Genomic DNA, 22531 nt, shown 5'->3' with positions numbered 1-22531 from the left:
GGCGGACGGCGGCTACGGCGCGACTTTCACCGGGACACGGCGAGAAGGACGAGGAACATGCGAAAGACGAAGGACCCTGCAGCGAGGACAGAGAGAAGTGAAGCAGCCCGGCAGAGGAGGTGAGGGCGTGTCTGGCTGTATGTATGTATCTCACTAGCCGCCGCAGCTGGAGGTGTCGATGGCTGCCAGCGAAGAGCAGGCAAAAGCAAAGAAAAAGGACCAGGGAGCAAAAACCCTCCAACGCCACCGCTGAGACGCTGCGAAGTTTGGAACTGCTACGGTAACAGCTCCTTCGCGCCCAAGCAGGCGGATGGACAGTCGAACCAAGGAACCTGCTTGACCTGGTTGCAGTCTCTGGGCGCTGGAGCTCGCAGGGCGAAACAAGCATTGCCGCGACGCAGGGGATGGGGAGGATGTCGACATTTTATATACAGTACATCTACGGCTGCGGGACTACGGGAGGGACAGGAATGGAATCAAGGGACAGGAGTCAAGAGACAGGCAGCAGGAGACAAGCAGCCAGGAGACAGGAGCCTGCACTGCCTGGCATCGAATTAGAAGCGGCATCGCAGCGGTTGGCCCTGAATATCCAAACCGCGCCTCGACTGGCTGTTTGTCTCGCCAAAAAACAAAACAGGCAGCCCAGTCAGTAGCCAGTCAACTAGCTGACCAGCTATCATCAGGGAGCATTGGGGCTATAAATAGAGAGAGGCTCTCTTCTCGTCTGGCTTGCTCGCTAAATCCAGCTGCTCTCAGGCCACACACGAGGCGGCTCAAGCAGCTCGCTTGCTCTAGGAACGAGACGAGAGACGGCAGAAGGGAGACGCAGGCATGGCATGACCCGGACGCAAGGCGCAGGGCCCCGCGAGAGCTTGCCCAGACACCAGTCGACGGTCTGGCGAGACGTGGCTGGTTCTTGGGAGACGGTCTGTCAGGCCGTCAGGGCCATCGATGTTGGGAGCCAAAGATGTTGACAGTCTCGAGATGGGGCTTGAGTCTTAACACCTTGATATAGTTATTATTATGGAAAACTATCGAACACGATGACGGCATCCCTGGAGTTTTGTTTCTTTTTGCGGGCTCTTTCGCTTGGAGACCCTCAAAGCAGCCTTGTTTGCCCCTGACCTACAGAGCTCTTACTCCGTACAGACGAGAGGACGTCACAAACAGGGACAGCAGGATGGATTCCTCAAAACTCCCGCACTGACAAATACTTACACTGTATATGGAGACGGAAGCGATATCTCAGTCTTAGCCAGTGAGCCTGGGATGAAAGCCTCTCGAAACCACGGCTGCTGCCTGGCCAGTTCTATATCCTCCCACCCCACAGTGGAATATAGCCTTCCATGTTATATCAGTTTGAGAGAATATGGATTATTGTCTGTAGCTTTGGATCTATGACTCCGATACTACTCACGTCGCGCCAACATTCGAACGGAGCTGTCGATAGGCTTCTTTCATGTTTTGTCTATCTGTTAAATAGCCAACAGGTAGCAAAGTCCTGACTAAGGCCATTCACACCCTACACTCAGCGAAATAATACCCCCCCACCGAATTAGTGCATAGAGCTACCATGGACAACCGGCCTGAGGAATGCATTGTCTCGATCCCTCCAGAATACAAGACTCTGATGCGCTACGTTGGCTCGTTATTTGGAGTAGGCTTGCTCCACCAGCGTTCGCCGACCCTTTGGGCTGGCTATATAGATTCCGAATACAAAATCAAACAGTGTGTGTTAACAAAAGAATACATATAGGATATATTAATAAAGACGTGGGTCTATAACTATGAGGTAGTTACTGGGTGGGAGACTGGAGCCTCTAGAGACGGCTATATCTTTATCCTACTCTGTTGAAATCAGAAAGAAAGGAAACTATGGCGCTAGCGGTATGCCCAGATCTACTGGTTTATACTCCGTAGGGGAGAGTGAGGATAATATATATATATATATATTTATATCCGATAGTATTCCAACCTTCCTAGAACACTATATCTAAGACGCCCTAGAGCCTATTAATGAATTATACTAGCTTATCCCTTTGGATAATCATCCGCTATATCCACAGGAAACATCCCAATCACCCTGAATGATAAAGTCTGTGTTTCCTTTTCGGCGAATAAATATGTTTTACTGCATGTGTATTTATTTCAGTATCGGCTCTACCCTAAGAAAGGCCATTACACCGTTTATATTAAGCTTAATTTCGGTTCTCCTTGAATTCATGCAATAGGCCATCTTTGCGACAAGCCTGCCAGTTTTCGGCGCTTTCATCCAGGGGCTTGTCTCTCAGCCTCCTCTCAACGGCCCGTCGTTGCATCCTGTCATCTCCAAGCTATGGCTAGTAGCAAGACGGCTCCTTTCACAAGCTCCACCGATAGTCCTTCGGCTAGGGTTTACCATCCTTCGCTACCTCTTTGTGGCGTATTCAAGACGCTAGGGGCTCGACTTCCGGCCCTCCAGATCCAGCGTGAGTGGAGAGACAAACACGAACAAAGGAGCACTCGATCTTCGCCTCTACCAAGCCATGGAGCAGCTCGACAGCTTGGTTTGCTGCAGAAGTGCCGTGCCGTGCATACATACACCGAGTGAGCACAAGTGATTTTATGCATGGCTTAACTATGGCCCCCTTTTATAAAGCTGGTCGTCCTCGTATCTGCCTTTTGACCCTCTGTCAAAGAAACATCTCCTGCTCTCTCCACTTGCGACCCTTACACTTTAGTTTTTTAACTAATAACTAACTATGGAGTCCAGAGGTGAGTCTCGCGGAGTTTGCAGGGCGGGGAGGGATGCTGCAGTAGTGGAGAATAGTAACAGCACGAGCAGTCCTGCTGTGCTACCGTTGGAGGTGGACGATGATGTTCGTTGGTGACTCCCCTGATAACCAACTGACCCATGTATATAACCGCTGACGAAGGAGCGATGACTAGCATAAAAGCGACTATGGCGACGAGCTGTATGCATAACTTGCCGTCTCTCCTACCGTCTCTTATGCGGTGCAACATTATGATGCAACTCGTCTAACGGGCCTGCAGGTCGAGATACTCAGCCTCTCTAACGTCTAGCGTCGTCGATTATCCCGTTGTACAGGGTCGAAGATACCACGCCTACCACCAGGGCAGTGAGTGTGGCTGCTATTAAAATAACTGTCCTAACCAATAGAGCCAGCGAACTAGTTAGTTAACCAGCCCGTAGGATATCTGTTCCCCAATGACGAACAGGAGAATGAGAGACTTGACATCCATCATGGTCTCATCGACACCCTCCTGCATGGCCGGCTCCATTTGGCCCCTATCAGCAAACACCCTCAGCGAGTACTCGACTTGTGCACTGGAACCGGCATAGTACGTGCTTTCGTCCGTGTATCACTAGTTATTGCTTTACTAACATGCCACCACAGTGGGCCATCTCATTTGGTAAATATTTCCATTGAACGATGTGAGTTACCTCTAGCTAATACGACTCTATCAAGCTGATGAATACCCGTCGGCCGAGGTAACTATAAATCCATGCATCTCGACAAATCTAACCACGCCACTGACGTTGCACACAGGTTATTGGGAACGACCTGAGTCCTACTCAGCCTTCTCTGTATGCACGAATACTCCTGAAACCACCATCGTGATCCCTACTTACATGCAGCAGAGTACCCCCGAATCTGAAATTCATCGTTGATGATGTCGAAGATGAATGGGGCTACGAGAATAGTCCCTTCGACTATATCCACGGCCGCTTCCTGATCGCATCTATCAGAAATTGGCCAAGGCTAATACAACAGTCCTTCAAGTATGGATATTATACCTACTGGCCTTCAACCCATTATTCAGCCAGCGCATACCTAACTTAAGAAATATTTAGCTGTACGAAACCCGGAGGATGGGTTGAGTTTCAGGACTGGGACGGTACTATCCGCAGCGATGATGATACGTTAAAGGGAACCGACCTATTTAAGCTACAGGAAACAGTTAAAGAAGCATTTATTGAGATAGGCATCAACTCGAACCCAGGCGCTGAATGCGGCAGCTGGCTCAAAGATGCTGGATTTATCAACATCACCACCCAGGTTACTATATACCGCCTTACCATTTGTTCTAGTGTGTGCATGATGCTAACGCACGGCTTGGGTAGAAATATAAAGTCCCGCTTGGAACGTGGCCGAAGGACAAACACCTGAAGGTCGTCGGTGCATTTAACCTACTCCAACACTCGGAGGGGCTAGGAGGTATTGCCAATTTGCCGTTGATCAAAAAGGGCTGGAGTCCAGAGGAGATCCAGGTCCTATTGTCGAAAGCACGGGGAGACCTGAGAAACCGTTCTATCCATGCGTATTTCAATTTGTAGGTTTATACATGTCTTCTCCCCACCCTGCTTTGTCTGGGTGTTGCTAACGTTACAATGCTGGATAGTTATATAGTATATGGTCAGAAGCCTGAGGCTACATTGCTTACGGGATAAGACGAGGGTCTAAATGGACATAGTAATTCTTTCTTTCTGTGGATGCAGCGATGTTATTGTGCCTATTCTTCAAATATATACCCCCTGATTTTCAGCAATAGGCAAAATGTCAACCTCCCTTAAACTTGAATACCCAGCTAAAGCTCGCGAGATGTAAAATCCAGTTAACCCCGGAAGGAAAGTAAGGTACCCTTCTTCAATCAGCTGTGACTTATGTGTACCCATAGGTAGGTATATTCCTCCCAAATCCTAGGGCAAGTCGAAAAGGCCAGGACGGGGAAGAGAGAGCAATCGACCTCCAGGATCCATGCGGGACTCCGAGGACCACCTATAATTTCGAAACAACCAGAAGTTATAAAAATCGTGCGAGGAGATTGGTCGGTATTCCAGAAGCCCTAATGCAAATCGCAAGATTAGGCGCCGGCAGAAAAAGACGGCAAGCTCGACATTGAAACGGTGAAGCTGATAAAAACTGAAATCGTCCATCTGCTTCATGGCTAAGAACTTTGCGACCCTCTCACACATGCCCTCATGGTAACGAAACTGGACTGTACCTTCCGGAAGAAATCGACACTTGCCGTCTATGAGCCTACAGATATCGAGGTTCCAGTCCTTCCAAGGCGGCGACATTCGCATGTATATGGGAGCCCCAGCCTTCCGTTCTGGTGGGGTTTGGTGGTCGGCATACAGGCTAGCTTTCTTTCGTCTATATGATCCCCATGGAATTGGGACGTCTGCCGTGAACACTCCAATTTCTACTGCTATATCCTCAAACTTGGGTGTCGGGCGCTTTTTAGGTGGCGCCGGAATTGGGTCCGCTGTTGTCCAACGATGAAAGACCATTGACAGGAAAGCTTCCGTTTCATCATGCGTAACTTTAACTTTGGGGTCGGTGAGTTTCTTAATACAGCAAATGTAAGCCTGGAGCTTCTTTTTTTGCCTGGGAGAGAGCTGATCTGGGCAGTGAATTAACTTTATTGTGCCATCAGCCAGGGGACAAGGTAGTGAAGAGGAGCGAGGAGCTTCCATTCTTGTTGTTTATTTGATATACCGTATCTTCTCAACGAACCGCAATGTTTAGCAAAATTCTGGCCTCCCCGTTCAATATAGGCGAGGGAAAGAGTGCCAACAGAGTAGAAGACGATAGTTTTCGCCAGTAGAAGGATAGTTTCATCAGTCAACGCAATTGGTTGAGAGCTGGAATGAAAACCAGAAAGTAAAAGCCCACGTAGCTGGTTAAATACTAAAAAAAAATGAAGACCAAGAGGTGGGAAGTGAAATTCAAGTTTCTTGTTAAGGCTTAGCGGCCAAACTGGATAACCTGAGCTTGAAGTGCAAATGAGCGTACAAATTGCAGTGTTGCATCACGGGTATATAGCCTGTTCTCTGTTCGAAGATAAAGGAAATTTTGACAACGGCCCAACATAGAAGGGAGGAGTAGCATGGCCACACAAAGAGCAATTCAGAGAATCTTTAACCTCTACCCAATATGAGTCCCACATGCTAATGATAGGTCACTCGGAGGATAATGTTATATTGGTATAGCAAGTTATATGGAGGAACAATCGCATCATAGATACGCTATGGTTTTTTTCACCATGGATTTATTTCGAGATAATTCTCGTAATACCGCAAAAAGCATCGCAGAATAACATAGTCATTGTTAGTATGTATATCAAATGGTGGCCATTGTCCATCAAAATATTTTTTATCAAGATGTTGTAGTTCTTGTCTTCTCATTTCTTTTTTTTTTTTGACGCCGAAATAGGCGCCATGCTTAGTCATTTAATATAACATCACGTGCCTAATTAATCGAGTTGACGCGTCTAGTTCGCGTTTGTTGCAATCTTGAAGCGACAACAAGCAGGCAGCAAGCACACTTGGTGATTAGGAGACGGAACAGTTGTACGGCCTGTTTTCGTCATTGTGTCTTTTATTCTCCCTTCCGATAGAGATATACTGCCCTATTTCGCTCCCAAGCAGAGGATTGCCAGGTCCTTACTCGAGAACGACAGCCGCCCGCTACCTCTAATCAATGCGCTGACAGCATTTTAACCCAGAATCTTACCCTCTGGCTGTTATCTACGCATTGTCGGATAATACTAGATCAATTTTGACGTGAGACCTCCGATAATCGGCTGATAACTTAAGAATCGGAGTGCGGTGATACCTACTACATGGTTTAGATTTGTGGATTAGGACAAAGATCTATGATTATTCACGGTCCTTGGAAAACACTCAGAAAGAATTAAAATGACAGAGGTCGATGTCCGTTCAGGTATGAATGGAATACCGGCTTCCAGGTTGACCCCTGAGCCTCCAAAGAAGCGGGTATTCGATGAGCTGGAAACCACTGTCCAACTTAGTACTGCATCTGCAACGAAATCCAATGTCGATAATGCCGTTGATTTGAGTAACTCTACTACTCCTGCCCCGTCCTCGACAAACGCAGGACCAGTTTCCGACAATGCCACCCATCCATCACCCACCAATGACGTAACTACTGGTCAAGTCCCTTCTACCCCCAAAGCAAAGCCAACAAACCCGAACAAAAAACGCAGATTATCCCCCGCAAGCAAGGAGGCTAAAGAACGACAGAAGGCAGAGGAAAAGGCTAAAAAGGAAGCAGAACGAAAAGCAAAAGAGGAGGAGAAGAAAAAGCGGGATGAGGAAAAAGAAGAGGAACGTAAAGTGAAAGAGAAGGAGAAGAAGAAGCGAGAGGAGGAGAGGGAAGAGAAACGACGGCAGAAAGAAGAAGAGAAGCAAGCCAAGGAAGATGAAAAGCGAAAAAAAGAGGAAGAAAAGCAAAAGAAAGAGAGGGTATGTGACATTGAATCAGTGGCACGAAGGGTCGACATGGCTAACAAACATACAACAGTCCCAAATGAAACTTAATGCTTTCTTCACAAAACCAAAGCCCACGCCGAGCTCAACGAAAGGAACCGATGTTAATGCTACTGGAGCGACTGCTATCTCGGCTTCCGACTCGACCAACAAAGAATCTAAGCCTTCTTCGGACTTCGAACTTGAATTCCCGCCCTTTTTCGTTCAATCGCACGTTAAGCTGGCCCCTACCCATCGATTTGGACGAGATTCAAGCTCATTAGGCTACGCTTGCGAGAAGCTTGACAGTCTTTGTAAATCAGCTTTTGGGCTTGCCAATGATGATAACCCATCGCAGCAGTATAAGCCTGCTGAAGTGTTTCAGATGATATCATATAGACGTCGTCAGGGTGATCCTACAACCCCATCTGTGAAGGAAATTCTCCTTAAGCTGCAAGACCCTGAACTTAATAGTATTGGCCTTACGGGTACGAATGGCACACCAACCCAGGTTGAGAAAATGCTTCGAAAGATACCCATGAAGGTTTTAAATTTCAGAGAAGATGTTAGGCCGCCGTATCAAGGCACCTTCACTAAACGATTAGAGCAGAGGGCCGCTCGAAAGCTATGCCGAAACCCCTTTTGGCGCGGTGTACCTGATTTTAATTATGATTATGACTCGGAGGCGGAATGGGAGGAGCCAGAGGAAGGCGAGGACATTCTTTCTGAAGGGGATGATGAAGTCAGTGACGATGGAGAAGATGATATGGATGATTTCCTTGATGATGGAGAAGACGAGTCAGCCAATACTAAACGGAGAATGATCGTTGGGGAGCTCGAACCGAAATGCACAGGAATATGCTGGGCTGAAGAAAACGCGGACAATACAATATTAAATCAACATAGAATGGAAATTATACCAGGTATGAAAGAACATTGCCGTGAACTTACAGGAGTATATGAGAACTAACCGATCACAGACAATATAACGTTTCCTATTGACCCTTTTTCTACTCAATATTGGGAGACAAAACCGAAGGTATCTCCAGGGCAATCAACCTTCAAAGTTCCTCATAGGCCATCCACGGTTAAAAAGTCTTTATCGAAATCTCAGCAACAATCATTGTTATCACCCTCGTCGGCCGCGAAATCCTCTAAGAAACTTACCCCAATGGTAGTAGTACCAGTGGCTAGGCCTAAACCTCGAATCCAATTCCCAGAAGATAAGCTTGATGAATTCAAGGAAGCTGTTTCGGGGAGCAATCTAACCAAGGCTGGACTAATCGAAGTTTTGAAGAAAAGGTATATTCTATGTTTCTATATTACCCCTAAGAATTCATCAAAAGCGAAAGTACTAACCATAGATACTTTTTACTCGTCTAGATTCCCCAAAGTCTCTAAAGATATCATCAAAGAAACACTCACCGCAATTGCGGCACGACAAGGTCAGAAGGAAGTAGACAAGAAATGGGTTCTGCTTTAAACATTTATCATTTCTCAATATCTATATCGCTTCACTCCTTACCCTATGAAGGCTACATATTGTTCCTATACCCTATACCCATGGCCACTCTTTCTGTACCACACTGATTATCTCGTGTTCACGCGCCACAGGTAACATTTTTCTAGTTTTACTGATATCTGTTCATATACCTTGCATCCACGAGCAAACGACTTGCATGTTTACCAACGTTGTGTGAGCCTTTGTCTTGGAGGTCTGTTTTGATATACTTAGATGAAACCATTATACATATCAGATGTTCTGATAATACGAACGCATTTCTACACCAGGCTGTTTTTATAGCTAATTATACTCGAGAAGTGAAAACACATAATATTTATAGCACTAAAGGAAGAAGTACGAGGTCTCATATATTTTCCATGTATTAACATTGCTGAAGCCAAATATTGACTAACCAGATAGCGATCTCCAAGAAAAGCCCATACTTGTAAGGAAACTGGCCTAGACGGTATCCAACATGGTATCCAACATGGCCGCTGTCGCTTAGAAAACGTTGGAAGCATCCTTACGTCAGGTGTAACCCAGGGATATACAATAGATGTATGTATTACATCTTGCTCGCTTAATGAAGCGGCTGATAGCCTAGGACCACCAGTTGGCGGCTACCAGTTCTATATGGTAAAAAGGCGTATTTTGCCGACTGTACGGAGTATGTTCAAGGTTGAAGCTGTTGGCACACTCTGCTATGGGAAGGTCAGAGGGGCTTTGGAATGCATCGTAATAGGGGTATCATGTGTCCATTTGTCGAGTACACCGGCTGCTTTCGCTTTCCCTCGAGCTGAAGTTGATATAAAGAAGTTCCAGAAGAACAAGTAAGCTTAAACAGACGTCACCGCCTCAACCTCACCTTCAACTAGCGACAAAGACAACGACAGTGACGACGGCGACGAGATAACAATAGTCAGTTACCATGAGAGTTACCTTGACTGGAGTAGAAACAAAGAGGGATGCAGACACGAAAGCGAGTACTTCCTTCTGTCTGCTATGACATCAGATGAGAGACCACATGAGCGGATGGCTCAGCAGCGGCCTGACACCGTGGAAAGCCTGCCTGACTAGTTACAAATTCCTCATCGACCTGGAAAGCTGAGGCTGCTCCGTCCTATCCGCCAAAGTCCTCTTGAGCCTCCGTAACGGCGTCTGAGGCCGTCGGACTCAGCTGCGAAAGTCCCATAATTTGGCCACTATGGAGGCTAACCAACGTATTCTTCTGCCACTAACTACCATAGTCTGTCTGCTCAGGCTAAAATTTACGAAGAACGAGTCGCTCTTTGACAAAAAGCGAGCTGGAACATCTCATTCGCCATCTGGCTCGATAGCCTGTCCCGTTGCTCCCCCAGAGTTTGTTTTGCTTTCATGTGTTTATGGTGGGATGGGCGTGGCCCAACCAGAGCTGGTATATCAGATGCAAGCGGGGCGCTAGACGTGGTGGAATGCATGCATCATTGCCAGCTCATCGACCAGACCCTGTCACCATGCTAGTCGCTCATTTGGCGCATCTGGCTGCAGCTGCAGCAACAGTGTATGGTCCTCCAGATGTTTTGAATGTGTGTCAAGCAAAGGGAAATGGAGGGAATGACGAAGAGAGATAGGACGAGAGGGAAGAGAATAAAAAGCAAAAGGGTGAAGAAGTACTCCGTACACAAGAGCGAAAGAGAAGACTATACAGAAGATGACGAAAGAAGTCATGACTGGGCAAACATTCGGACTTGAACATGGCAAGCCCTTTACTTTTTCTTCTGCCCATTTTTGCTTCTTTTTCGCTCTTGACAAAAAGGTCGTTTGATGCATTGGACCAACGACGTGGCAGAGCTGATCTGCGACCAAGTCCAAGACCGCCCAACTTACCTGCACGGCGACACAAAGAGCGATGGGGACGGAGCCTATCGTGTCTTGAAAGGCCTTGTCAGCAACTCATCATTTACGAGGAGCATGGCAGCGACGGGGATTACGCTCCAAGACGGAAAATCTGCAAGAATGAATTCCTCTTCCTTTTTTTACTCTTTCGAAAGAAGGAAATGCTGTGGATGACCCCACGAAACTAGAGGAAGCCTCAGCCGTCCCGCCATTAGGTTGATATTTTAGGGCTGTCAAAGGCTGAATGAGGTTGATATTGCTTCCGTTCCAGGCGGTGAGACGGGCAACAGGCAACGAAAGGCATGGCTGTCTGCGCCTGTTCAACCCCATGCAAAGCCGTAACCATGGCCCGGGATAGAAGGAGGAAATTGAAGGAAGATGAAAAAATAGAACAAAACATAAACGATCTATTCTTAACCATCTGCCATAAAGTACGGAATATGAGCCGGGACAGCACTCCTGGGGTGTGGAAAGAAGGAGGGTTAGTCTGCAGACAACCAATTCAAGGTGCAGCTCGAGGTTTCAACCGCCGGGTTCAACCCTGACCGTTGAAGTATGACATCGCAAAGCTCGTCGCCAGCCAGGCGGTTCATCGAGGTTTCCCGCGTTTCATTTCACCCTGTTGGCATGTATCACTCTTGATCGCCACTACATCGAGCATATTATCTGGTAGTTACTCCAGACGACGAGTGAGCAATTTGCATCCTGCTGCTCCTCCTCGTCCTGCTTGTTCTGCCGCCTGGACTTGTACGCCCCCTTACTCCCTCTCTCTCACATGCAGGAAGAGATGACGCTGCCAATCACAGGGCGCTCCAGCACGCCGTCCTCGATCAACTCCAGCACTCTAGCCATCGCCTTTTTGATCGGAGGGAACCGAGCAAGTAAGAAACGACACATCTCTAGCCACTCAAAAAGCCAAACCCTCCTTCTCCTGCTTCTTTTTTCTCTCTCTGTTCCAACCCCCATACGGATCCAGGAGCCGCGAGAAACCTTGAGGAACAAACCGACCAGTCGATACGGGACCATCACTGTCCCTCTTAGTAACGGGCCTACGGAGTTTCCTTCATGTAGCGTAAGACTAGCAGCAGCAATAATCGTGATGGGGCGTAAGCAAAATATGTAACCAGCAAAGAAGAAAAGAAAAAGAACGCAGTCCTTGTCAGGCCAACGCACTCCCCCCTTAACCATCCATATCCCTTCGCCGCTCTGCCTCTCTTCTTATACACATGTAGGAGTCCTCCCGAGCAGCGCAGAGAGACTCCAACCGTCTTCTCCGTCAGCAGTCCAGCAGTCCCTGTCGTGTCTGCAGCTGTCCTTTTTTTAGATATCCCTCCCCCTTATCCCTAGCCATATCCCTATCCCTATCCCTATCTATCTAACTATCTGTCGCTTGCTGTCTCTCTCCGCTGTATCTTTCTCGGGCCAACTCATCAAACCGCTAACTAACTAACCAAAACCACCCCACGCTGGGCCAACTTCCAGCCACCTTCTGTCTCTTCTCTCGCCCGTTGATTCTTCTGCTGCTTCTTCGCTGTGATTCTCTGCAAATACTCAGGCCTCGAGCGACCATCTCGAGCCATGCGATAGTCTGCGTGGGCTCTGCTCTGTTCGCTCTGTCAGCTTGGGCGCTCGGGACTGCTACGGTTCGAGATCGATGGCCCTGTCGTCGCCCATGGAAATATGATCAGCTTTCAACACGCCTGTCTCCCTTCGGTTCTGGCGTATGCTGCTGCTACCGGTGCGTTAAACATACTCCATCTTGCAGCGCTGGGTTGCCCGTTGGAAGCTCGCTGACCTGTGGCTGCAATATCTATAACCATAGCTCTCCCTCCATCACCATCTAGTTCTCCGCCTAGATGCTATACCCCTACGATAACACCACCACCAACAACAACAACAACAACAACAACAACAACAACCCTAACAAGAGCAATAACAACACATCCTACTACTGACGCCGCAGAGAACGATACGCAGGATCCCCCATCAGAGCATGCTACGCCCCAGCCCGCTCGACGGGAAGTCCACAGCTCCGCCGCACGCGATGTTGCCCCAGAGCTTAAGGCGCCGGTTGATCCACTGGTTGCTGGTGTAAGTGCCCGACTGGAACCGCTGGAACCTGAACCAAAGATCGAAGAACAAGAGCAGAAACAACCAGAATCCGCATCTGAGACCGTCGAGGATGAGAAAGCTGAGCGTTCATTCAAGATGGCTCCGGAACCCATGATATCGGTCTCACAGTTTGCGCACCAGTTTTATCTACAGAGATACCAGGAGTCCCAGAGACGTGCCAGCCTTCTCAGGGTCAGCGACCTTTACATTTCCGTCCATTTCTCTGCCAGGCTGCTCCGTGTCGCTGCCGTATCGCACAAGGGGCTGGTCGACAGCCTCAGGCATGGAGACAAGTCCGCTTTCGCTTCGGTTTACAATGCTGTCCACGAGATCCGTGAAGTCTGCGAATCTACCGTCCGTCGCAGTATCCTAGACCATGACCCTTTGGTTGGAACCGGCTCCGTAAGGGGAAGACCACCCACGTTCCTTAATAGACTCTCCTCCGAGTCAAGGGCAGATCTTCTCGAGATCTTGACCCTGGCCCGTACTGATTCGCAGTTTTTATTTGAGTGTATCAGCAACCTGACTTCCTCGCAGCTTTCTGCGCTTGTGAGCCCCGTCCATTCCCTGGAGATTAGCTGTTCTTCGGATGCCAGAGGAAGAAGCCGGCCTCCATCTTCCTCATCCTCCTTTTACAAGCGCGGTGCTACTCATTCTCCTGCTTTCAAAGACTACGCTTTCTCCTTCGAGCGCACAGATCCTCTCTTTGCGCTTGTGTTTAACGTTTATTCCTCTACTTTGGATCCCGATTCCACGGAAGCCCAACTACGCCTGGACGTTTGGTCGTCAACCTGCGCCAAACTGATATCCCATGCAGGCAGCGGAATGTATACATTTGTCGGTCATCTCCTTAACATTTGGTCTGGACTCGGTGAATGGAAAGCCAAAGCCAAGTTTGAAATGTACCTTATGGACATACTGCAGAATGGAGCTTTCCTTCTTGAGTCTAACTCCCGCAACTCAGATATGGATGGCGATGCCTTTGACCCCATGAAAACAGACGTTGCTGAACAGTTTTTCAGAACATCTGTGCAGGCACTGTTTGAAGTTCTCGATGATTCGGATGGCGGGTTCCCAACCGGTTCCCTTGAGTTTGGAAGAGCCATCATTGACAAACTTGGGGTATCGGATACTTGTCGACGGTTTTTAGGCTATCTTTTTTACCAGTGGTTCTTTGGCAAATTCGTGCACAGCGCCATGTGTTTCCCTGAGGTTTGTTTTATACACTTATACACCTACAACATTTACTTCCAGACAGTCCTCATGCTAACTTTTTTCTTTTCAGAGCCATGGACTGCTGCTTGATTTCCATGTCACCAAGGATGCCAGGGAACGCTTACTTGGACACATCGCTCTTTATGCTCAACGTCAAGTTTCTCATATCCTCCAGTCATTGCCGCCATTCTCCTACATCATTCCCAAAATCAAGACGCATGTAGACCGTATGCTCTCTAGACTCGTCGATCCGGTCAAAAATACACCTGATACCACCCCATCGACCTCCCCCCTCGACTCCAGCTTGGTCCAAAGCTCCATGGAACAGAATAATGCAGGCTCAGTTATTCTCCTTTCCACGTCTGATATACTAACCATACTGGATGTCTTCTTCCCGAAGTCGCCCACTTCCGGCTCTCCTGACTTGTTCTCCCAGCAAACTTCCTTCCCCTCCTCACCGGCATCAACCTTCTTCCCTCGCTCTAGCCAACCACTTCAGTCATATGAACCGGGTCTCTTCCAAGGAAGACTCGACAACCTTTCATATTACCCGCCTACCGCAAAAACTATGTTCACCACTGAGTTAAGTTTCCAGGATGCCACAAAATCCTACTTTGTACGACCTAGCAAACCGTTAACACCGGAATCGCCCAAGGACCCCAAGATTCGCAAGGCAGATCGCATTCGTGATGAGATCATGGAGATTCGGGAGTCAGAAGATAGGCCGATGCTGGACCACCCTGCAAACGAGGATTGGGCGATGTTCTCTGTCAACGGCAGGAAACCGGTAGGTCTGTATGCAACCGATGCCGAACAGTCTAGCCACCAGAGCCCTGCCTTTAGAACCGAGCTGCTTCGCAACCAGGATAAAATCGAAGCCGCGGTTGTGAAGATCGTTCACGAGTTTGATTTCCCCCGAAACCAAGCTCTCGGCCAATCGTCACCATCCCCCACCGCAAATGGCGAACTCAGTCTGAAGAAATGGTTCCTTCATGCAATGGGAATGTGCCAGCGAAAGTCAGATTTTTCTGGTGCTCATTTCTGGTGGGAAGCCTCCCTTGCTTTGCGTGACGCATATGCGGAATTAGGACAGACTGTGGCAGACACGAAGTACCTCAGCCCCATGTACCGCTCTGTTACACAATCGGCAGAGCTGGACTCGAACATGATTCAACGCTGTGAACAATCGTTTATTGACCTCAAGAGAAAGATGGACGTTCTCCAGTCCCAGGTTAATAAGACAATGGGCGTCATGGCACAGCTGCGGAACAAAATGTGGTATATGACGGACGTCAAGAACTCGCTGCGCTACGAGGATGCAAAGAATGTGGCTTTGGCTTTGAAAAACATGGCCCTTGCTCAGGCTACACAACCGCCCGCAGAATCTAGATCAAGGGCGGGAGCACGAACCCTCGGCGGATCTTTCCTGCAAAAGCCCGAAATACAGGTCATGAACGTGATGCGAGCCGCGAGAAGCCAAGGAGGCCCCTTCAAGCTGGCCGATGAACAGGTAGAGCTTACTCGAAAATGGCTCCAGCGCTTTGGAATAGATAATTTCTGCCGAGGTGAAGAACGAATTCATCGGTTCTGCTATGAGGTCAAAACCAGTGTCAAAAAACTTGCTGGTGAGACCATGTATGATACCCCTGTGCTCTGGTCTAGCGAGCTTTTTCAGCGTGAACGGTCAAAATATGAGACATCCGGTACTAGGCCGATGAGCGGAAGTGTGCGCCCGTCAAGTATCGCAAGTGAAGATTCACTGGGGAACCCTATGCAGCCTCCGGCCATTAGATCTCTAGATCAGCTATTCCGGCCTCCAACCGACCTGCCGATGCCTCCACTCGTCCGGAAGTCGTCCTTCCAGAGCGTAGCATCCGATAAATGGCAGACGAACGGAAACGCATCTTCGATTAGCGATTCCCCGGGTAAGACTGTATCAACTGCTACCACGGATTCTATTTACCCATACTGGTCCCCGATGCAGACCCAAACCCAGTCCATAACGAGCGCCTCAAGCCTTCGGTCACGGCCTCCGTCTATGTTCAGCGATAATATGCCATATAGGCGCCCCGAACATAACGCTCATGGCAAACACACTTTCCTGGATGGCCTCAAGCGGAATTTAACAAGTTTACTGCTGAGTGACCTTGGATGTCCCGTTTGGAGCTGCGGATCAGAAACCGACGCCTGGTTCTCTGCCTACTTAAATCAACCTCGAGTGCAGAGCCAGATGGAGAAACGTTCACGACTTGACAGGTTCCTATCGCAATGCTCGACTTCTTTGATGGAAGATTTCCGTGAACGGGATGTTGCCGGTGGGAAACTTCGTCGAAGTCGGTCTACACCCTCTCTAGGATGTAAGGCGGGTGCAGCTCAACAATCTAAGGAGAAAGGTATCATCAGAGGAGAGGTGGATGGCGAGTATAGCTTCGGTTACGAGGAAGCCTTTGAGCAGCTGATGGACAAGTTCTCACGTCCAGCCAATCCATACGTGAAGCTGGAAGCACTGCACGAGATGTGGACTCTGGTAGCGACATCTTTGAGCAGTAGCAGAGACGCCCCTTCGCTGAATGAAGCGCGATTACGCCATTCGATGGATGGAGTCTACAGACGTAACAGCCTGCAGACCCGCCAGCAACGGCGCAAGTCCATCGACGACCAAACACCCACTCCCTCCTCACCTGGACTTAGCCCTGCTGAAGTTCCTTCAGGTCTCTCGATCGATGCAGCGATGAACGAGACACAAATCACAAACGCTCTGCGAGATCTGATCCAGAAGTACCAGCCCCGAACCCTTTTCCGAGACCTGCAGTTCATCTCTTCCTTCGTTCCATCCGACATCCTCAACAAAACCGAAAGTGGAACTGCCTTCCTCCAGTTCAGTCTTGCTGCCCTCAAGCTCAAGGACGATGTTTGCAACAGCATGATTGAAATCGCCGATAAGATCGTGTGTGAAGAGCTTGCTCAACGGCACCGACACTCACAACCCATCTCGTACGACTTCTCCCCCAAAGTCGGCAACGGGATCAAAGATGCAGCGAATATGTGGATTGTCACTGCCAGGGAAGGCAACCCTGTTGCTCAGCGAGAGCTGGCAATCCTGTATCTTACCCACCCACACCTACTCCGCCCCGTTACACTCCCTCTCACTAAACCCGGGGACACCTTCAAAGCCGAAGTGATGTATCGACAAGATCAGGATTCCAAGTCCGACCCCCAGAACATGTGCCTGGCTTTGCACTGGATGCAACTATCGGCCGCTGGAGGTGATGAGCTGGCCAAAAACTGGCTCAGGGAACGACAGGAGTTTGAATCCATCTCTTGATACTCGATACGAATGAGTTACGAACCCGTCTATCCATCAATATTGTGAAAAGACTTGTGTTATTGTGCTTTGAGAAAGAGACAAAAAATCTGTTCTATATCGGCTTTTACAACTTCCCTTCTTTTGCATTCCCTTGACTCTGTTTTATGCTTCTTTTGTTTTTATTAAAGATTCACCATATGTGTCTTTCTAATTACCCCTTTAACTATACATGCAGTGCATGACTGTTTGAAAACCTCAGCTGCTTTTCCTTTCCTTTCTTTTCGTTGCTCTCTTTCTACAATGCTTGTTACCAGCCTATCTTCAAAGAGAAATGTTTCTTTCATCTCCTTTGCTATATGGCCTGCCAGTTTGAGAAAAGACCAAACATATACCAGCCCTCGAGTCCATTGTGCCAATCGCTTTTTTTTTTCGATATCTTTTCCTTTTACATCACCTGTCTCAACTACCTTACTGATTTCTTTTACTCCTGGGAGGCTGAAATCTTGCTATTTGCTATATACTCGTTTCGCCCGTTTTCTATAAGCTATATTCCCCCCTACCCAGTTTGCTTGGAGCCCATGCTTTTTCTAAAACAAAAGGTGCCTGTCTCTTGCATTTCAGCGTACGGCAGTTATTATTGTCCTTGTCCCTGAAGCTGTCTGGACCAGTACTTTCTCTTTTGCTTCCTATATCCTCCTCGGCTTTGTATGTTACTACCAGCAGATGATATGGTACGGGGCTATCTATATCTATCTATGTCTATGTCTATCGTGACTCGACCACGCCCGCTGACGGGCAGGTCTGCAGACAATACTAAAGGGTACATCTACTGTTCTCCTCCCCACGGGTCTCTTATAATACAATAGTGCTATAACTGGCTATTTATATACATGTATTTATGTACAAGCATGATCAGCTTCTTTGGGCGTGACCAGATCAGGAACGAGTCGAGTTACGTCATTTTTCACGTGAGGCGGACAAACAAACAGTCGAGTTCGCGATGCTCGAAGTCCGACGAGGACATAAAACTAAAGACAAGCTGATGGTTCTTTGCTTCGTTGCCTCTCGGACTTTGCCAGTCTTTATAAAAAGCGGACATCGAGCTGCTGCCTGATTGCGTCGACTCAAAGAAACAGCTGCATTCACACTGCTTAAGTGTCTGTCCCCGCAAGAAAAGGAAAAAGAAGAAACGAGAGAGACCCCTCCAAAACGCCCATAATTGACCCGTTCGAACTGCAATTCATCTCGAAGCACAGAACTCGTCGGTGAAGGTGAGAGTGATACGCTGCGATCTGTGGTATAGCTGGTATGGCGTGAACTGACTTGTTTAGCAGGATCGAAAAGAATATACTATTAGAAATGTCTACAGTGCAAGAACAGACGTTGGCGGCGGGCCATCATGACCATGCGACGGTACCACGGCCAAAGGGTATGCTATGCCCTCTCTGGATCATACATTGCTTTGAATAAGGCCTGTCTAACGAGTGAACCTACCCAGGTATCCTCAAGCAGTCGCCGGTGCCCATATCTACCATCACACCAAGCGCAGACCCGGCTCTAATGTCGCTATCGCCGCTCGAGAACAAGGAACTTACAATGCAGAACACAATGCAAAATGCCGGCGTCGGCGTCAAGCAACGGGCTCGTGCCTCTTCCCATCGCAAATCTACCAGTTCTAGAGCCTCCAACGGCGATGAGGCGGCAGAGAATTCACCCCGATTGAAATGGGACGAGGCGAACCTCTACCTCACCGAACAAGAGCGGAGTTCGACCATGAAGATCGATGAGCCCAAGACACCATATGTGCCGCACTACGACTACAACGAAGAGAATGACGACATGGATCTCGGAGAAGACGATGTCGGGTTTCATGCTGAAGGAGTGGTGGTGGATGAGCTGGATATGAACAAGGCGAAGAGCAAGAGCAAGTCGAGGGCAGACGACATACCTGATCTCGAGCTTGGAGACCCAGAGGAAGACACGTGGAAGGACATCAGAGCGAGCGAGGCGGAACGGATCATACGAGAGCGAAGTCTAAGCTTTGGAAGCACGGGCAGCAAGAAACGTGTTGTTGTTGGCGGCGACGACAAGGATGAGCATGATCCGACGCAGGAGGAGGCGCAGAAACATCATGATTTTGAAGAGAAGCGGAAGAAACATTATGAAATGGGCAACATCAAGAGTTTACTTGGGTGAGTCTAGATTGATCCAGGCCCCTGCCGTCCTGACTGAATCTGAAGATGCTTACTTTTGAGAAGACACCCTGAGAAGATAGACGTCGATGAAGAAGATGACGACGAGGACGATGACAAGGACGAGGCATCTGCGGGTGCTCCGAGACAACCTCCGGCCGTCCCTAAGATTCCCGAACAGTTCGCAAAGCAGTCGCACTAACTAGCCGGGACGGCATCTTGCATGCTTCCCTTCTCACCGATGTACAGCCTCTTAACCACTTTAACTGCTTGGTCAACCGTCTCGCATTTCATACAGCTGCTTAGCAGGTCTTTGCTCATATTTTCTCCTTTTAATGCCCCAGAATTGGGTGTACCTAGCTTGCATAGTCCTTGTATACCAAATCGCAATTCCCCCTCCCATGCGCACGCTAATTCTGCTGCAGTTACCAGGTATAATAATCCCAGCTATGAACTAGTCGAAGCACAGGCAGAAGATCTTCCAGCTAAGATTGAATGGGTTTCCACTCCGGGTTTTCATCTTACCAGAGGCTGGTCCTCGCCCGTTTCGTTTCTCCTTTAATCTCCAGTATCATAGGTAGAGGTAGCCACCACCAGCCAGTATTTGGTGATATCTATAAACAACAGCATCAGCATCTCCACCACCAGCAGGAGAAGAGGAAGACAGCCATCTCTGCCCTTTTGCCATGCCTTTCTTGTACTTGCTAGTTAACTGAAAGGAAACATCTTTTCTGACTTGTAATAAAAAAACCTGGACTGCCAGCCATGTATGCAATTTCTTGTGATACAAAACAAGGCCGCCCCCTGGTTTCCCTTAGTGTCGCTGCCGTTAAGATTAAGCATCTTTCCTGTATAGCTAGCAAAGGCCTGTCTGAGATCTCAGGGGTTCTTGCTGCTAGTTAGTCTGCAGAATAACCCAGCAGCATTAGCAAGCACTCTCTGTAGATATAATAACGATAATAATAACAATAATAATAACTTACTCTCCTTGCGATAGTAAGAAATAACAAGCCTCTGCTAACTACTAAATACTTAACTATCGCATGGCTTCTTCTGCTCGCTGACGAAGCGACAGGTTTTTCTTTTGCATAAAGACATTTAAAAGAGACAAGAAGAAAAAGGCTTCTTTCCTTTCCCATTCTTTCTCTCCTCTTCCTTTCGTCTCTTGTTATCCTGTCTGGACAAGCTGGTGGTGGGCTGATCTTGTTGTTGAGAGCTTGAAACGTGACTCTTTCTGTCTCCAGGTAAGGAAAATATCCAAACAGCAGGAGAGGGAGAAGAGGAAGAGGAGGAAGAAGCTGGCAAGGAGAAAGAGAGAGAGAGAGAGAGGGAGAGAGAGAGACTGACAGTTGACCTAGTGAAGTGAGCGCGAAACTCGATCGTCGATACAATGGACAAGACTCAGGAGAAGGTCGAGCAGCCTGTAGCTCAGACCGAAGCCCCTGCGGCCGTCGAGAGCGAGAAGGTCGAGAAAACCGTCGAGAAGCCCGTCGAGGAGAAGAAGGACGCCGAAGAAGCTCCATCGAAGCCTGCCGAAGAGAAAAAAGAGGTTAAACCTGCTGAGCAGGTCAAGACTGAGGCTGCTGGAGCTGCTACAGCTCAGGTCAAGGCCGAGGAGCCTGCGCCAGCGGACAACCGCCCAGAGTACCTGACCAAACATGCAGGGCTTGCCCAGTTCTTCGACCGATTGCCGGCCATCCTCGAGGCTACGGGACACAATGAGATGTGGGGAGTGACCCTGAAGGACGCAGAGGACGTTCCAACCGTCAATATCATGATCAAGTTCCTTCGTGCCAACGAGGGAAACCTGAGGCAGGCTGAGGAACAGCTGACCAAGGCCTTGCAGTGGCGCAAGGAGATGAAGCCCCTAGAGATTGTCAAGGACATGAAATTCTCTGCTAAGAAGTTCAAGAACTTGGGCTTCATCACCACGTACGGCACTGGCGAGGCCAAGTCTGTTTTCACATGGAACATCTACGGCGCTGTCAAGAACATTGACGAGACCTTTGGTGACCTTACTGGGTAAGACAAACCTTCATTGACAGCTACAGCTTTTCCTCTAGTTGTATAGAGGCTAACCAATGTAGATTCATCAAATGGCGCGTTGCTCTCATGGAGCTTGCTATCCGCGAATTGAACCTGGACAAGGCAACGACCGTCATCCCTGCTATTGGCGAAGACCCTCACCAGATGTTCCAGGTCCACGACTACCAGAACGTCAGCTTTCTGCGCATGAGTCCAACCATCCGCAATGCCTCCCGCGAGACCATCACCGTCTTCAGCATGGCCTACCCAGAGCTCCTGCGCGAGAAGTTCTTCGTCAATGTCCCTACTGTCATGGGATGGGTCTTCACTGCGCTCAAAGTTTTCCTGAGCAAGAACACCATCCGCAAGTTCCACCCTATCACCAATGGCTCTGCTTTGGCTCGCGAGTTTGGTGAAGCTGGCGCCGAATTCCCTAAGTCATATGGTGGCAAGAGCCCTGAGCTGGCTGAGAATGGCATGACTGTTGCTCTCATCGATGACGTTTCCCAGGAGAAGGAGGTCAAGACCGAGACTGAGACCAAGACCGAACCAAAGACCGAAACTAAGGCCGAGGACAAGCCTGAAGCCAAAGCTGAAGAGCCAAAGGCCATAAAGGAGGAGGCTCCTGAGATCAAGCTAGAGGAGCCTAAGACCGAGACTCCTGCCGCTCCTATGCCTGAGAAGACCGCTACTGAAGTTACTGATCAGCCAGCTGCTGAGACCAACGGAACTCCCAAGGTCGCTGAGGAACCAACCCCAGCCGCTGCACCAGCCGCTGCCCCGGCCAGCTAAGCAGCAAAAAAAATCCCCGATACCCCTTGGGCGGCGCTCATTTTTTCTTCCTACTTCAATACCCGTCGGACTCGCTACTACGCGCAACATGACACTCCCTTCTCCTTTTTACAATAAACAAACTACAATCAAAACAGACCAAAAAAAAGACAAGATTTCTTTAATAAGCTTTTTCAACAATGCGGACTGGACTTTCACACACCTTGCCGTACGACAGCCACGAGACGAACTAG

General features: G+C 48.7%; 7 protein-coding genes across 7 annotated transcripts; 6 read left to right on the top strand and 1 right to left on the bottom strand.

Annotated features, from left to right (window-relative positions):
- Positions 1 to 57: 57 nt before the first annotated feature.
- On the top strand, positions 58 to 1015 carry MGYG_04257 (hypothetical protein; the record flags this gene model as incomplete). The annotated part of the gene is made up of 3 exons (XM_003174034.1): positions 58 to 119; positions 352 to 611; positions 684 to 1015. The coding sequence occupies 3 exons, from the start codon at positions 58 to 60 to the stop codon at positions 1013 to 1015; spliced, it is 654 nt and encodes a 217-aa protein (XP_003174082.1).
- A 1878-nt stretch (positions 1016 to 2893) lies between these two features.
- On the top strand, positions 2894 to 4453 carry MGYG_04255 (hypothetical protein; the record flags this gene model as incomplete). Its single annotated transcript, XM_003174033.1, has 8 exons — positions 2894 to 2958; positions 3064 to 3119; positions 3194 to 3414; positions 3552 to 3589; positions 3641 to 3784; positions 3857 to 4061; positions 4127 to 4335; positions 4405 to 4453. The coding sequence occupies 8 exons, from the start codon at positions 2894 to 2896 to the stop codon at positions 4451 to 4453; spliced, it is 987 nt and encodes a 328-aa protein (XP_003174081.1).
- A 249-nt stretch (positions 4454 to 4702) lies between these two features.
- Positions 4703 to 5482, bottom strand: MGYG_04254 (hypothetical protein; the record flags this gene model as incomplete). The annotated part of the gene is made up of 1 exon (XM_003174032.1): positions 4703 to 5482. The coding sequence occupies one exon, from the start codon at positions 5480 to 5482 to the stop codon at positions 4703 to 4705; it is 780 nt and encodes a 259-aa protein (XP_003174080.1).
- A 1224-nt stretch (positions 5483 to 6706) lies between these two features.
- On the top strand, positions 6707 to 8759 carry MGYG_04253 (hypothetical protein; the record flags this gene model as incomplete). The annotated part of the gene is made up of 4 exons (XM_003174031.1): positions 6707 to 7273; positions 7332 to 8199; positions 8257 to 8578; positions 8660 to 8759. 4 exons carry the CDS (start codon positions 6707 to 6709, stop codon positions 8757 to 8759), a joined length of 1857 nt encoding a protein of 618 aa, XP_003174079.1.
- A 3576-nt stretch (positions 8760 to 12335) lies between these two features.
- MGYG_04252 (hypothetical protein) lies at positions 12336 to 17307 on the top strand (the record flags this gene model as incomplete). The annotated part of the gene is made up of 3 exons (XM_003174030.1): positions 12336 to 12393; positions 12619 to 13979; positions 14053 to 17307. The coding sequence occupies 3 exons, from the start codon at positions 12336 to 12338 to the stop codon at positions 17305 to 17307; spliced, it is 4674 nt and encodes a 1557-aa protein (XP_003174078.1).
- Positions 17308 to 18648: 1341 nt separating this feature from the next.
- MGYG_04251 (hypothetical protein) lies at positions 18649 to 19683 on the top strand (the record flags this gene model as incomplete). The annotated part of the gene is made up of 3 exons (XM_003174029.1): positions 18649 to 18718; positions 18788 to 19481; positions 19548 to 19683. 3 exons carry the CDS (start codon positions 18649 to 18651, stop codon positions 19681 to 19683), a joined length of 900 nt encoding a protein of 299 aa, XP_003174077.1.
- Positions 19684 to 20871: 1188 nt separating this feature from the next.
- On the top strand, positions 20872 to 22298 carry MGYG_04250 (patellin-6; the record flags this gene model as incomplete). The annotated part of the gene is made up of 2 exons (XM_003174028.1): positions 20872 to 21503; positions 21569 to 22298. 2 exons carry the CDS (start codon positions 20872 to 20874, stop codon positions 22296 to 22298), a joined length of 1362 nt encoding a protein of 453 aa, XP_003174076.1.
- Between the last annotated feature and the right edge of the window lie 233 nt (positions 22299 to 22531).

This window comes from Nannizzia gypsea, genomic scaffold (assembly GCF_000150975.2).
Source record: "Nannizzia gypsea CBS 118893 supercont1.3 genomic scaffold, whole genome shotgun sequence".
NCBI lineage: Eukaryota > Fungi > Ascomycota > Eurotiomycetes > Onygenales > Arthrodermataceae > Nannizzia > Nannizzia gypsea.
Note: the sequence above shows the minus strand (reverse complement) of the source record. Positions and strands in the feature narration are given on the sequence as shown.